Raw genomic sequence first — 15,730 nt, 5'->3', positions numbered from 1 at the left:
TTTTCCTCTTAGTTTTAAATCTTAGCAAATAACGCTACTCTTTTTTGTCACCTTTGAATTTGGAAGGCTGATTTTGTCAACAAAAAGACCCAAAAAGTATTTTTCACCAAAAAGAGAGCTTTATTGGAACTACCAAAAAGATGACATGTTAAATCGGTTTAAAAACGTGATTCATCTTATAATAAGACAAAAGTAGAAGGACATTGTACTACTTATTTATTTTGACCAAATTCATTCTTTCACACCATTTTTCTACTAATGTTTCTTAGATCCTAGATTGAATATATCAATTATTTTCATTAAAATGTATCATGTTTGAATAACACTCAATATTCTTATTGGATTTGCTAGCAAATTCAATAAACAAAAACTGCAATTTTTCAAATTTCTTAGGCATGTCTTTAACTGTGAAGACATTTTCCAAATTATTTACATATTATTATTGATTATTTACTTTGTAATTTCCTAATTTAGGCTCTACTATTTCGGGTAGAATTAAAAGGTAAATAAAATCTTCAGCGACACTCAATTTTCTTATACAATAATACCTTGACATACAAGTGTTCCAGCATACGAGACATTTGAGATACGAGGAAAATTCTGAGCAAATTTTTTGCCTTGAGATACGAGACAAATTTGAGATATGAGCATACCAGATGGTTCCCAATTACGAGTCGGTAGTAAATTAGAACAAAATTTGGTGGTTTTTTTTTAGGATGGAAATTGATTAATTTGTATTTTGTTCATTTCTATGGGAAGAATTGACTTGAGATACGAGTAAATTGACATACTAGCTTGATCCCGCAGTAAGCTCGTATCTTAAGGTATTACTGTATTTGAATCATGTGGATCGATATTACACATTAATAAGTGTAAACAAGATTTTCAGAATGCAAAATAGAATTATACTTAGATTACAATGATCTTTCATACAGAAATTGATGAAGCTAGCAAAGCCGTGATTGGCCACTGCTTATCACACCACATTTGCGTCTTTTAAGTCTATCCTTATGACTAAATCTCTGGCAAGAAGCTGAGCAGGAAAAGGGTTTCTAAATATGGGTAATTGTTTTTAAGATATTCCTGCCACAAATTGAGCAAAAAAGGTATTTTCTTCTGTGCGGGTTGTTAAGTCTTCTTTTCAGGTTCTCTTATGTAAAAATGTTGGAACATTAACTGCGCCCTGGAAAAGGTTTTAGAATTGTGTAGCTTTTTAATTGGGCTGTTGTATCGAATCTGTGGCCAGACTGAGCAGGAGAACATTGTTCTCCAGTGTGGGTTAATAAGTGTTCTTTTAAGTGTCTCCTTTGGGAAAATGTTCGACCACAAACTGAACACGAAAATGGTTTTTCACCAGTGTGGGTTCTTGCATGACTAATTAAGTTACCCTTGTCTGTGAATGCATGACCACAAACTGAGCACGAAAACGGGTTTTCACCAGTGTGGGTTCTTATGTGTCTTTTCAAAGATTGCCTTTCGCTGAAGCTTCTGCCACAAACTGAGCACAAAAATGGTTTTTCACCAGTGTGAATTCTCGCGTGGATGTTTAAGCTTCCCCTGCGAGCGAATGCTTGACCACAAACTGAGCACAAAAATGGTTTTTCACCAGTGTGGATTCTTCCGTGACTAATTAAGTGTCCCTTCTGTGTAAATGTTTGACCACAAACTAAGCACAAAAATGGTTTTTCACCAGTGTGGGTTCTTGTGTGTATTTGTAAATAATGCTTTTGAGGAAAGGCTTTACCGCAAACTGAACACAAAAATGCTTTTTCACCAGTGTGGGTTCTTATGTGGGCTTTTAAGCTTTCCTTGTGTGTGAATCTTCGACCACAAACTGAACACGAAAATGGTTTTTCACCAGTGTGTGTTCTTGCATGACTAATTAAGTCTCTATTATGTGCAAATGCTTGACCACAAACTGAACACGAAAATGGTTTTTCGCCAGTGTGTGTTCTTGTGTGTATTTTTAAATTCCCCTTCGTAGTAAATGTTTTACCACAAACTGGGCACGAAAATGGTTTGTCACCCATGTGGATTCTTGTGTGTATTTTAAATTTTCCCTTGTGTGTAAATGTTTTACCACAAACTGTACATGGTAAGGGTTTCTCCCCAGTGTGGCTCCTCATATGTATTTTCAAATAAGACTTTTTCCCAAAAGTTTTCCCACACTGAAAGCATTTGCAGAGTTTGTCGCCACTGGGATTTTTCTTAACATTTTCAACATTATCATCGTCAAAAGGCAAGTCATTGCCATCTGATAAAGGAGCAATTAAATTTTCTGGTCGCCATCCTTCTGTTGAGCTGCTGCACAGAAGCTCCGTCCCGCTCTTGGCCACGCCCAGATCATCTTCCCTCTTGAAAAGCTCACCAGTTGACCATTTGACACATTCCTCGTTTTTGATTGGAGGTTGCTCCTCTCTTTTGCACTGTTGAGGGAACTCTGGCTCCTCCTCTTCTTTAATTTGGAGCCAAGTTGAGGCATTTTCAGGCTCCACCCCTACGCTGGCCATGCCCAGGTCATCCCACTTCACACACTCACCAGGTGACCAGGTGACATAATCTTCCTCATTTTTGATTGGAAGTTGCTCATCTATCATTGTTTGTTGAGAGAACTCTGGCTCCTCCTCTTTAATTTGGGGCCATGATGAGGTGTTTGCAGGCTCCGCCCCGCCCAGATCATCTTGCCTCGTCAAGGCCTCACCAGGTGACCAGGTGACATCATCTTGCTCCTTTTGGATTGGAAGTTGCTCTTCTCTCATTTGTTGTTGAGGGAACTCTGGCTCCTCCTCTTTGATTTGGGGTAGCGCTTTAAGGCCAACAAACTCTTGCCCATCAGGACTAAGATTTTCCCTGAAACCTGCAATGACAAAAAGATAATATGTATCACTACATGTAGTCGGAAATGGGAAATATGTTTTTTTCTTACTTTTACAAGTTTAGTGTCACAGCATGGTTGATTATTTCGCAATAATATGTGCCAGAAAAGTCACGTTTTAGGTTTGACCCAGTCATCCGGTACACAATTTAAAGATAAACTAGTGGTGACATTCAGATTATGTTGATTTAAAATAGTTTATCCTTTTCATTTATTGTTATTCATCACATAAACCTCCAAAATAAAAATTTTCACACTGACCTCATGTCACCGAACAACTTCCGGTTCGAGTGATGCAAAAATAGGTAATGTAATGTTTTGAATTGCATAATTTTATGAGCAGGTAAATGGTTTTTCACCAGTAAGGGTTCTTGTGGGATTTTAAATATTGCTGATGCGGAAAGGATTGACCACATATTGAGCATGAAAATGGTCTTTCGCAGTGTGGGCCCTTAGGTGCGTTTTTAAGCTTTTCTTAAATGGGAATGCTTGACCACAAACTGAGCAAGAAAATGGATTTTCACGAGGGTGTTCTTGTGTGGCCTTTTAAGTAGTTCTTTTGAGAGAAAGATTTATCACAAATCGAGCATGAAAATGCTTTTTCACCAGTGTGGCTTCTTATGTGGGTTTTTAAGTGTTCATTTTGAGAAAAGGCGGTATTACAAATAGAGCAAAAAAATTGTTTTTGCCAGTGTGGGTTCTTGTGTATTTTTACACTTTCATTGTGTTCAAATGTTTTACCACACACTGAGCACGAAAATGGTTTCACGCAAGTGTGGCTCCTCATGTATTTTCAAAGTACTTTTTCCCAAAGGTTTTCCCACACAGAGCATTTGCAGCCACTGGGATTTTTCTTAAGACCTTCATCATCATGAAGCACATTGTCGCCATCTGGTGGAGGAGCGATGAAATTGTCTGCTTGCATTCCCTCTACTGAGCTGCAGTTCACAGTCTGCGTCGCTCTGTTGGCCCCGCCCAGATTATCTTCCCTCCTGAATGGCTCACCAGTTGACCCGATGACATTTTGCTCCTCCTTTTTGATTGGAGATTGCTTTTCTCTCTTGTGCTGTTGTTGAGGGAACTCTGGCTCCTCCTCTTTAATTTGGGGCCATGCTGAGGCGTTTGCAGGCTCCGCCCCTTTGCTGGCCACGCCCAGATCATCCCTTTTCACGGACTCACCTGGTGACCAGGTGAAATGATCTTCCTCAAGGATACAAATTTCAAGCAGGTGATCTAGCTTTTTCTTCAGGGCACTGAAAAAGCAGTAACTGTGCTTGGACACACGATGCCGCTGTTTGACCGCACAAGTCCCATATGCCTGAGCCTTTTTTTTAATGGGGCTTTCGTAATGACGTAGGTCGTACATATATTTTTAAATAATATTATTGAAATTACCATACCCTAGGCTCCTCTCTATGTTAGTGACTTGATACTCACAGATTCGCAAGTGTGATGAGGCATCGTAGCTAGCTGATGATGGAGCCATGAGCTTGTCTGGTTGGGATTCTTCTGTTGAGCTGCTGCCACTCAAAGGCTCCGCCACTCCGCTGGCCTCACTCGGACCTTCATCTTTACCACTCAAGGGCTCAACAGCCCACAGAGGGACGTCCATCCCCTCCTCTTTAACATATGGAGGGTCTTCCTCCATCTTTATGAGGGGATGCTGCTGCTCCTCAATGTGGAGTTTCCCAACTGAAATGAAATGCCCCATTTGTTCCTCTTTAATGCATTCAAATTGTTCATTCTCTTCATCTTTCACGAGAGCCGAATCTTGGTGCTCAGTTCGATGCACTTGACTAACATCTGAAACACAAGGATCAAATCTTATTTTTTTATTTGCAGTCTTGTGACCACAATATGATTCACCACTTTAGAAATACCATATTTTCACACGTATAGGGCACACTTAAAATTCTATAATTTTCTCTAAAATGGTCAATGCGCCCAATCGGTCTGGTCTGTGCACTAAATTAAATTCACGATCAACCTAAAAATAGCCTCCCCGCACATTCCAAGCATTATGGTAAATCCATTTAAAACATTCCAGGGGAGTGGCAAGGCATTTGACTTCCGTGTGCTTGCAGCGCTTTTAACCCCCTAAAACACTCAATACTCAAAGAAACAGCATATTAGAGCTATACAGAGGAAATGCCTGACGTGAATGACAACACAATGCGGGTGTGAATGCTTGGAAAATGGACTGAAGCCATGGATCGAACGCAATTTAACAGCTTTGCTAACGGATTGCTAAAAGATTGCTAACGGATGGCCAACATTGTAGTTCGGCAGGCAGCGTCGCACGAGTTATGTGACGTTTTGGAATGAATTGCTGATGCCGATATAACAGCGAGGAGAATCAAAGGCTTGGGAGTGATGCATGTCGCGAGTTACAATGGATTAGGGATGACGGCTCAAATGTCGGCCAGCACTGTTCTTGCTTTCGCCAAAGCTGGAATCCGGTTCCTGGAATACACAACTCTGACTGACAGTGGAGCCTAGCATGTCAAACGCCAAACTCTTTAGATCAGAGTGTACCTTTGACCTCAATGAAGCATTATCAAATTCAGTTTTGCTCGTGCTGAAAAACATGGTAGTGCCAAGCCTAACATATGCTGAGCGGCTAGCATAACATGGGTATGCTAGCGTCTAGCATAACATGGGTATGCTAGCGTCTAGCATAACATGGGTATGCTAGCGTCTAGCATAACATGGTTATGCTAGCATCTAGCATAACATGGGTATGCTAGCGTCTAGCATAACATGGGTATGCTAGCGTCTAGCATAACATGGGTATGCTAGCGTCTAGCATAACATGGGTATGCTAGCGTCTAGCATAACATGGGTATGCTAGCGTCTAGCATAACATGGGTATGCTAGCGTCTAGCATAACATTGGTATGCTAGCGGCTAGCATAACATACACTAGCGGCTAGCATAACATACGCTAGCCTAGTGGCAATTGAGATTTTTTTACATTAGAAGCAATATGGCTGTCAAATTAAACTTCTGGTAAGAAAATTTTAATTACTGTAATTCGAAAGCATCAGGTTCTCATCAAGATAGACTTATTTCTTTTTTCAAATTGAATAATTTGCTGTTTGCACTTACACCACCCGACCACCAGAGACAACGGGGGCGCTGTTGCGAGATGAACGATAGCTCCAGACCAATCCTCAGGAGATGATGATGAGGAAACAGGTTTTTAACATGTTAGCAATAGAGGATACACGAAACACACAGGTAACACGGAGCATTACGGCAAAAGGACAATAACATGGCCAAAATAAGCAATTATGAGATGCAGGACAACAACGAGCCGACGCACTAAAAGATCCAAGTGAATTCTCCCTGGCATTTTCTTTTTTTTTTAAATGCCTAATAAATAATTTTGCACAAAGAGCAGCTTTATTGAAAGTGTGCTGATCCCACTGTCCTCATTTGAGGACAGCCTGTAATATTTTTCTTGTTGTGGTGTTTCCCCATTTCTTGCTTTGCATCCATTCTGGTTCACTTAATTCTGCACTGGCTAATGCAACAAAAAACATGGAAAAAATGCAATGCTTCGCCCAGTGCTTGTAGAGAACATTACCAAGGAAGATGAGGCGAGAGAGACAGTGCGGGTAAATCATCAGCAGCCTCTCACGGCCTAGGCAACTGGCTGTCTCAAATGCTCGTATCTCAAAATTTGTCTCGTACTTCAAGGTAAATATTTGCTCGGAATTTTACTCGGATCTCAAATTCCTCGTATGTTGAGGTATTACTGTAGTACATTTTTTTCAGCGAGAGAGTAGCCCGGCCCAACCCGAACTAATGATTGACATTTGAGACCTGACCCGATCCGAATTTGGGTCGGGTTCGGGCTCAAGAGCTTACCTCTAGCTTCTTGCCAGTTGCGTCCCCCACAATCTCATCTTTAACTTAAATGCATGTATATGTTGTCAGGAAACTGTGTGACAACTTTTTGCGGCCTTGCAACATTTTGTTCAGATTGTTCAAGTGTTTCGTAATATCAGACAAAACTACAAGGTCCGGTAGCCATTCCCGAGATTGTAATTCCAACAGCGGGTTTCGTTTTTTCTCCACGAACAGTTGCTGCGTCTATTATTAGCACCCACTGGAGATTAAAAACTCCATCTCAAAACTGTGCAAACCGGTCCTCGAGGGCCGCTGTGGGTGCAGGTTCTTGTTGCAACCGATCCAGCAAAGGCACTTTAACCAATGAGATTTCTGCAGAAAACAAGAAGCACCTGACTGCAATTCTCTGATTGCACTTGCAGGACACCGGATTGGTGAAAAGGTGGCCTCTTCATGGGTTGGAATGAAAATCTGCACCCACTGCGGCCCTTTGTGGAATAGTTGTACGGGGGCAATACACCCACCGGTGGCCCCGAGCCTCAAAAAGTCTCCCAGTTCGGACCTGATTGGGGGAAATCCTGGGGACGTGGACGCAGCCAAAGCCTTTGCAAATGCAAAACATTGCCACCCCGTTAAATATTTCGTTAAGAAATATTTATTGTACATATCGTATTGTATATATCGGTCTATTATAAACCAAAGACCGTCAAAAGAGAACGTACCTTCGAGTTTGTGAAGAACAACTTTAGCTTGCATCATTTTGCAAACAATGGAATGTTGATGACATGAGAGATCCTCTTTCAGGCCATAAAGTTTTTTCTGAAACTTTGCCGCAACCGGCGTCGTTGTTGCAGACATTTTTCACACTTTTTAGTGTTCGCTTGACGACGTACTGATGCAGACGACGTGTTCCTTTGTTAGCTGCCGGCTAGGCTAGGCTAAAGTACGTCTCCCAAAACGGATTGAAGATAAATTGACTGATGTTCGACTCCACAAAGTATTTAATGTTGGGCATGTTGTCGAGGTTTGGTTCCGTTTAATTGAAGTTCGGTTAAATTGAGGAGGAACAAGAGGCTAAGTTAAAACCATTGCCATGTGGAATAGAAATAAAAGCCGCCATCCCTTCTTCAACTTCGTCTTCTTCGTTTTCTTCTTCTTCCTCTTGAGGTTTACGGTTGTTGGCAGCCAACGTACTGGAGCATTATCGCCCTCTACTGTCTCATTACATCAAATTGCCAAGTTCTCAATTCAGATTTTAGACAGAGGGGGGCGATAATGTTAAATTTGGTCTCTGAAGGCCACAGCGTGAAGAGAGCAGCTCGAAGTCCAGTTCGAGTCTAGCTAGCCGTGACACTAAATCGAAAAGCTACATTTTGAGAAAAAGTTAGGACTTTTTAAGGACATTTGCTTTAAATGTTACATTGTGTTTGATCTTATTGCAAGTAACAAATAACACATTCATATTTAAAGACATAAGGGTTTTTAAGGTTATTTCACAATTTAGGAGTGCAAAATCCCTCACATTGGCTCATTCAAGGTAGTGTGGCCGAGCGGTCCAAGGCGCTGGATTTAGGCTCCAGTCTCTCAGGAGGCGTGGGTTCAAATCCCACCACTGCCATTAAATCGTGGGCTATTTGTAGTTCTTTTATTGGAGTGCTTATGGCTCTTCACTAACCTGTAACATAAAATGTGAAACCACTGGTGAGAGAGCCGAGTCCCAAACACACTAATAGGAGTGTCGTGTTTGCACACCACTGTGTCACTGACGGTTCCTCTAGCTTCGCTTTAATCATAATGATTTTTTTTATGAGACTCCTTTTTGCATATCAACGGCGTAACAATGTTGTTAAAGAATTCAGAGATTTTTTGTATTTTTAATTGTGTAGGAATATTAAATTAAATGCACACATTTTCAGTTGGTGGTGCGAGTGGTTAGCGTATCGGGCTCACAGCTCTGTGGTCCTGGGTTCAAAGCAGGTCATATCCAGCTGTGTGTAGTTTGCATGTTCATCCTGGGCCTGCGTGGGTTTCCTCTGGGTACTCCGGTTACCTCCCACATTCCAAAAACATGCATGGTAGGCTGATTGGACACTCTAAATTGCCCCTAGCTATGGGTGTGTGTGTGCATGATTGTCCGTCTCCTTGTGCCCTGCGGTCAGATGGCCACTGATTCAGGATGTCCCCCGCCTCTGGCCCGGAGACAGCTGGGATTGGATCCGGTACGCGGGGGGTCCCGCGACCCCAATGAGGATAAAGCGGTTCAGTAATGAGAAGAGAGATGATAGACATTTTCAGGTATTTTTACCTTTAAATTCTGGATCTAAAGAATACTACAACGTAAAAATATGAATAGTTTATGACTCTCTCTGCCAAAAATTCTGATGATGTGTTAGTTTCAACCCCACCAACATTTTGCTTGTAGCATTCTGCTAAAAGAGATGCCTGTGGCAACTTGTTTTTTCTTACCCAGTACTTGGTATGAAGCTGAAGGCAGTTGCGACACATAAAAAATCATCAATAATAACTTTGAAATATTATTTAGGAATATAGACATATTTTACTCACCAACAATCCTTTTTACCTGTTGTTAGGTTTATCCAATGTTAGGTTTATCCTTAGGTATTTCCAAATTCAGCTTTCAATAAAAAAGGCATCTGTAGTCACATCACCATTTAATTCTTGCAAGAAGAGAATACATCCACCCGCTCGTCCGGTCAAGATTATTCTGACGAGCGGCATTATGTCCTGCCCATTTAAGGCCTCAAATCAAAACAATTACAAGGTTATCGATTCGATCCAATTGCGTAAGCAAGAAACAAAACAATTCCATATCAAGCAAACCTACCGTCACAAATTAAAACAATATGCGAGTAATCCCGGAGGTTGACTGATAGCCATCCGCTGAACCGACAACAATTTAAGCGTCCTTCACAGATCTTCATTGCGAACTTGCATCTGGGGAAAGGGTTGAGGCGTATCTTCCAGTAATCAGTCCTCGGAGCAAGGACTCAGTGTATTGTTAAGTCATTGCGAACTTGTATCTCAAGCCGGAGCCAGCTGTCCTGGAGAGCGACCTTGGAGTAAGCGTTTGTCTTCGTTGAAAGCACATATTAATTCTAACTCTAACATAAAAGCGAGCAACACATATATATATATATTGTTTATTATAGTTACACATTTAGGATGAGCATTACTATTCCTAATAAGCAAATATATTGATTAATATAGCAAGCATGTATATTATAAGGCTTTATATTCATTGCAAACACATTTATAATAATGATTACTCCAACACCTGTACACAATATCCATCCTCCTTTCTTTCCTCCTTCTTTTCTATCGCCATCTAAGCTAATGCTGAAAGTCGAGCCTGTCCTGTCGTATTTCTGGCATATGTTTTTATTCAATTTAGGGCTGAAAATGTTCGTTCCCGGTTGTGACAGGCTTGCTTGATTTGGAGTTGTCCGACCTTTCTTAATGATGTCAAGCTTTTTTTTTCTTGAAAAGTCCGTCTTGAAAATGGCTTTAAATCAACACAACAATATATTTGCTTGTGCAGCTCGCTCCAGATACAGTTTGGTAGATCTGGCTAGTCCACACTATCACTAGCCAATCATAGTTGGTGAAAGCGATGACGTATCCCTACGCCTGCGAGAAGGCAATGACGTATCCCTATGCCTGCGAGAAGGCAATGACGTATCCCTACGCCTGCGAGAAGGCAATGACGTATCCCTACGCCTGCGAGAAGGCCTTGGTGTTACCAAATCGAATTCTGATTGGTTAAAGCAAGTCTTATTGACGCTTGTTTAATGCAGCAGAGCCCGCAGAACTGATTGTGAAGGCTTTGAGGCAGATTTCTGACCCTGGCAACAAATAATGGCTGAAATGTGATTGGTTAAATGCTTCAATATCAAAACACACATCTGGAAGCAGTGCAACCGGGGGGGGGGGGGGGGGAGCAATGAAAGGAAGCTAACAGACAATTTGGAATTATTTAATTTTAAAAAAAGGTATTCATGGACAAAATATAATTAACATCAGTCTGTGATTCAGATATTTCTTAGGCCAGCAGAGAAGGCCTTGAAGGCCCTGACGGCACACCACTGATATTGGGACAAATATTCGATTCATTGCCTAAAATGAGGGGCTTTGCAAATAGCTGGGCCGTGAAGTGGGTCTCATAATGAAATGTGTATTTTACCTGTTTCTAGTCATGACTCCTCCATGAGTCTCAAGCTTATCTCTCCTTAGTAGAGCTCTGTCCTGTAGCCAGATGTGGCCTTGAAGACTTGCAACCACTGTTCCCTCTAAGCTGCGCGCGTGCGCAATTGCGCACTACTCTCGTCTTCTCTGCGCAGCAGAAATCCTATGGCGCGCAGTAAAAAAAAAAAAAACAGATTTTTTTTTTTTTTTTTTTTTTTTTTTTTTTTTTTTTTTTTTTTTTTTTTTTTTTTTTTTTTTTTTTTACCCCTTTCTTCATGATGGGCTCGGTTCTAATGTCCAAAGAGCTCCAGTATTTGTATTTAATAATTAAACGCTGTTTTCGGCTGGATTTGACCGAATTTGAGAGCATTTTGAGCCGTTTGGCGAATGGACGTATATAGACGTTTTTTTGCCTCCATCGCGATATCATCACGACATTTTACCAAGGAATTCACTTCCCTGGGCTCGGTTCTAATGTCCAAAGAGCTCCAGTATTTGTATTTAATCATTAAATGCTGTTTTAGGATGGATTTGACCCGATTGCTGTCATTTTACGGCTCGGTTCTGCTACATCTGCCCGCCCAAGAGTGCTTATTCCCGGGCTGCCATTGATGGTAGACTAACATTGATTTTTACTATAATTTGGACAACACCGGCGGCGGGCCGGATTAAAAATCCTAACGGGCCGTATATGGCCCGCGGGCCGAGGTTGAAAAACTTGTACACACACGATCCGGGGGCGGGGCGAGCGCGCGAATCCCGTTTCGGCGAAACCTCCGTTCGGCCGAATGAACGTTCGGCGGAACGTCCATTCGGCGACCTGCCCGTCTGTCAAACGTCCGTCGGCGAAACGTCTTTAGGCGAATCATCCGAGTACCGATGATGTCGCTCACACTGGTACTCAGTGCGCTCAGGGAGGTTGACTTTCTGCTCAGACCAACGAAAAATTAGAGGGAACATTGCTTGCAACATTGCCGTTATCTTCTATTTGCCGGTTCATAACAAATACCTTACTGTATGAAATCAGGGAAAATCTCATCGTGAGTATATTGTTAAACTACATTAATGGAGGTACATTTGTGATTCTATTTGTGTAATTATTGTCTTATTATTCAATAAAAAAAATCCCTCAATCTAAATATTGCTGTGCATTCAAACAACTCATAACCTAACTATAATAATAAAAAAAACTCTTCAATCAAAGAAAAAATGTGTTTTCGAATGCAAAATCATAGCTGAGATGAAAAAAAATGCACCCAAGCACTATTTTTCACTGTTTAAAACTGTTTTTTTTTATTCAGGCCATGTTTTGGGTGGGACATTTGTGTCTTTATAATTTATCAAAAGTTTGCTTCAAAGAGAAATAACAAATTTTTAAGTTAGACAGCACAGTATCCATACATCCACTATTGGCCATGATGAAAGTTTCTTTCAATACAAAACGCTTCCTATTGTGACCTTATAACCTTATTCAGCAGTGGCTTTTGGTGCATTTTCTGGTAGCGCCTTCAACGTATCAATCCAACCCTCAAAAACTATTTTATAGCTATAAAACCTCTACTGCAGCTACAGCTGCGACACAAAAAAAATAATCAATAAAATAATGCACAAAAATTGGGTAAAATCCACTTACTAGCAGCATTTCATGATTAATGAGCTTTTCAGACCTTAAAACCAGGCCAGGGGGGTGATTTTCCCGGGAAAAGACAGCGATGAACGTCAATGGCGTACGGGCAAACATTGCCCGAAAATGGGGTAAAATCCAGCCGAAAACAGCATTTATTGATTAAATACAAATACTGGAGCTTTTTAGACATCAGAACCGGGCCCGGAGTATCATTTCCCCGGTAAAAAGACAGCAATGAACGTCGATACGTCCATACGTGAAATGACCAAAAATGCACTAAAATGAGGTAAAATCCACTTCCTAGCATCATCTATTGATTGAATACAAATACTGGAGCTTTTGAGACATTACAACCAGGACAGGGGGGTTATTTTTCCCGGGAAAAGACAGCGATGGACGTCAATGGCGAAACGCCAAAAACTAAACTGGGGTAAAATGGGGTAAAATCCACTTCCTAGCAGTATTTAGTGATGAAATACAAACACTGGAGCTTTTCAGATATCAGAACCGGGCCCACAATTAAAATATTATTTAGGAATATAGCCATATTATGCTCACCAAAATTTCTTTTTAACTGTACACAATATCCATCCTCCTTTCTTTCTTCCTTCTTTCCTATCGCCATCGAAGCTATTGATGAAAGTCGAGCCTGTCCTGTCATATTTCCGGCGTCCGTTTTGAAAATGGCTTTAAATCAACACAACAATATATTTGATGGTGCAGCTAAGTTAGCACACTGAAAGTGGCGCGCACATACCATTTTCCCGGCTGTAACGGGCTTGCTAGCTTCGGAGTTGACCACCCTTTCTTAATGATGTCCATTTTTTTCTGGAAAAGTCCGTCTGGAAAATAGCTTTGTGAGAGAAATCTGCAACAGAGTCCATTTGTTTTGTTGCCACTGTCGGCCATTGTGGGTGGAGTTTGCAATCTCTGGCTGCGGCCCGCCTACTAGCCAATCATAGTTTGTGAAAGGCAATGACATATGCCAGCCAGCAAAATGCTAACGCCTATGAAAAATCATTGTGGGGTGTCCAACTCGAAATCTCATTGGTTAAAAGCAACAGCCTTGTTTGATGCAGCAGACCCCGCAGAACTGATTGTGAAGGCTTTGAGGCAGATCTGATCTGGCAACAAATAATGGCTGAAATGTGATTGGTTAAATGCTTCAATATGAAAACACACATCTGGAAGCAGTGCAACCAGGGGGAAAGGCAATGAAAGGAAGCTAACAGACCATTTGGAATAATAAGTATTGATGGACAAAATATAATATGATTCAGATATTTCTTAGGCCAGCAGAGAAGGCCTTGAAGGCCCTGACGGCACACCACTGATATTGGGACAAATATTCGATTCATTGCCTAAAAAGAGGGGCTTTGCAAATAGCTGGGCCGTGAAGTGGGTCTCATAATGAAATGTGTATTTTGCCTGTTTCTAGTCATGACTCCTCCATGAGTCTCAAGCTTATCTCTCCTTAGTAGAGCTCTGTCCTCTAGCCAGATGTGGCCTTGAAGACTTGCAACATTGCCGTTATCTTCTATTTGCCGGTTCATAACAAATACCTTACTGTATGAAATCAGGGAAAATCTCATCGTGAGTATATATTGTTAAACTACATTAATGGAGGTACATTTGTGATTCTATTTGTGTAATTATTGTCTCTTCAATCAAAGAAAAAATGTGTTTGAATGCAAAATCATAGCTGAGATGAAAAAAAAATGCACTCAAGCACTATTTTTCACTGTTTAAAAATGATTTTTTGATTGAGGTAATGCTTTGTGTTTGGGCCATATTTTGGGTGGGACATTTGTGTCTTTATAATTTATCAAAAGTTTGCTTCAAAGAGAAATAACACATTTTTAAGTTAGACAGGACAGTATCCATAAAATCCACTATTGGCCATGATGAAAGTTTCTTTCAATACAAAAAGCTTCCTATTGTGTCCTTATAACCATATTCAGTGAGTTCAATATAAGTATTTGAACACCCAGCTTGCTTAAACAAGCAAAAACCACAGCACCAGATTTTAGTTTTTCCAGATATTTTCATAAAGATACATTTCCGGTAGGTGACAATGTTCGGACAAAAAATCTAAAGAGAATTTTTAACCCAGAGTCTGGAACCGTTTTTTGAACGAAAAACACAGAAAAAAAGGATTAAAAAGTTACAAGTATTGATTTAAAAGGGGGAAAATCAGGAAATTTCATATACATCTATACTCTTCATTTTAATTTGATCCTAAAACAGAAAGTCGCCGCTCATGATTTACTTTCCCGGGCCACACAAAATGATGCGGCGGGCCAGATGTGGCCCCCGGGCCGCCACTTTGACACAGGTGCCCTGGATCATATTATATATCACAACCCTGCGCCAATCCCCTGGCTGCCTAATACAGGTGCTGCAACGTGATTGGCTGCTCAATGGACTGGAACCACGCACTAGTTTTTAGTGCTTTAGCTTGTGTGTTAAACTACTATTGCGGATTTAGACATTGCTCGTCCTATCAATTTCTTACTAGTACACACCTGTTTCTCTTCAAATCGCTCTAATCTTTCGCCTTTTCCTAAAGATTTCTGTGGAGAGGAACAACAAGAGTTCAATAAATTTTTAGAGCTTCATCTCTTTGGCAATGGTAAATATGAATGTAATACTTATCTGAAGCTTAAAGTAATTTCAATCCAATTTTTGATGTTCTGTGCTACCAGAACTTTCTCTCTCTCTGTCAAAATTAAATATGTAATTGTAATTGATATGGTGCAATGGTATTTCACAATTCCAATGCTTGGATTTATACATACTGTTTACATCACAGGTGTCAAAGTGGCGGCCCAGGGGCCAAATCTGGTCCGCCGCATCATTTTGTGCGGCCCGAGAAAGTAAATCATGAGTGCAGAATTTCTGTTTTATGATCAAATTCAAATGAAGTTTAAGGATGTATAGGGAATATTTCCTGTTTTTCCCCTTTTTAAATCAATAATTGCACTTCTTTAATCCAAAAATTAGTTGTTGTTTTTTTGGTTGTGTTGTTTTTAGTTGAAAAAGCATTTTTTTAAATCTGTTTTAGATCTATAACAAACTAAATTTAGGGCTTTTGGTCCAGTTCCTTTAATTCAATTGAAAAAAAATCTAAATATGATATCTAAACTGTTTTTAATTTTCACTGTAAATGAA

General features: G+C 40.5%; 1 protein-coding gene and 2 non-coding genes across 4 annotated transcripts; 2 read left to right on the top strand and 1 right to left on the bottom strand.

Moving 5' to 3' along the window:
- Positions 1 to 142: 142 nt before the first annotated feature.
- LOC144085678 (uncharacterized) lies at positions 143 to 7,896 on the bottom strand. Of its 2 annotated transcripts, none has more exons than XM_077615221.1 (3): positions 7,452 to 7,896; positions 4,313 to 4,567; positions 143 to 2,857 (listed from the first exon to the last, which is right to left on the bottom strand). In XM_077615221.1, exons 1-3 carry the CDS (start codon positions 7,585 to 7,587, stop codon positions 1,173 to 1,175), a joined length of 2,076 nt encoding a protein of 691 aa, XP_077471347.1. In that variant the 5' UTR covers positions 7,588 to 7,896; the 3' UTR covers positions 143 to 1,172. The 2 variants fall into 2 exon arrangements, with proteins under 2 accessions (XP_077471347.1, XP_077471338.1); XM_077615212.1 differs by having other exon boundaries at positions 144 to 2,857; positions 4,313 to 4,678.
- Positions 7,897 to 8,265: 369 nt separating this feature from the next.
- On the top strand, positions 8,266 to 8,347 carry trnal-uag (transfer RNA leucine (anticodon UAG)). Its single transcript has one exon. It is a non-coding gene; the product is annotated as a tRNA-Leu (tRNA).
- A 6,733-nt stretch (positions 8,348 to 15,080) lies between these two features.
- Positions 15,081 to 15,190, top strand: LOC144087310 (U5 spliceosomal RNA). The gene has a single exon (XR_013304682.1). It is a non-coding gene; the product is annotated as a U5 spliceosomal RNA (small nuclear RNA).
- The last annotated feature ends 540 nt before the right edge of the window (positions 15,191 to 15,730 follow it).

Source organism: Stigmatopora argus, chromosome 1, assembly GCF_051989625.1.
Source record: "Stigmatopora argus isolate UIUO_Sarg chromosome 1, RoL_Sarg_1.0, whole genome shotgun sequence".
Lineage (NCBI taxonomy): Eukaryota > Metazoa > Chordata > Actinopteri > Syngnathiformes > Syngnathidae > Stigmatopora > Stigmatopora argus.
Note: the sequence above shows the minus strand (reverse complement) of the source record. Positions and strands in the feature narration are given on the sequence as shown.

Excerpts from the sequence above, each read along its gene's own strand:
- LOC144085678 (XM_077615212.1), bottom strand. The coding sequence starts at position 7,587 with ATGTCTGCAACAACGACGCCGGTTGCGGCAAAGTTTCAGAAAAAACTT. Across the intron at positions 4,679-7,451 it reads TGTTCTTCACAAACTCGAAG|ATGTTAGTCAAGTGCATCGA; the intron begins GTACGTTCTCTT and ends CTTGTGTTTCAG. Across the intron at positions 2,858-4,312 it reads CTCATCACACTTGCGAATCT|GTTTCAGGGAAAATCTTAGT; the intron begins GTGAGTATCAAG and ends TTGTCATTGCAG.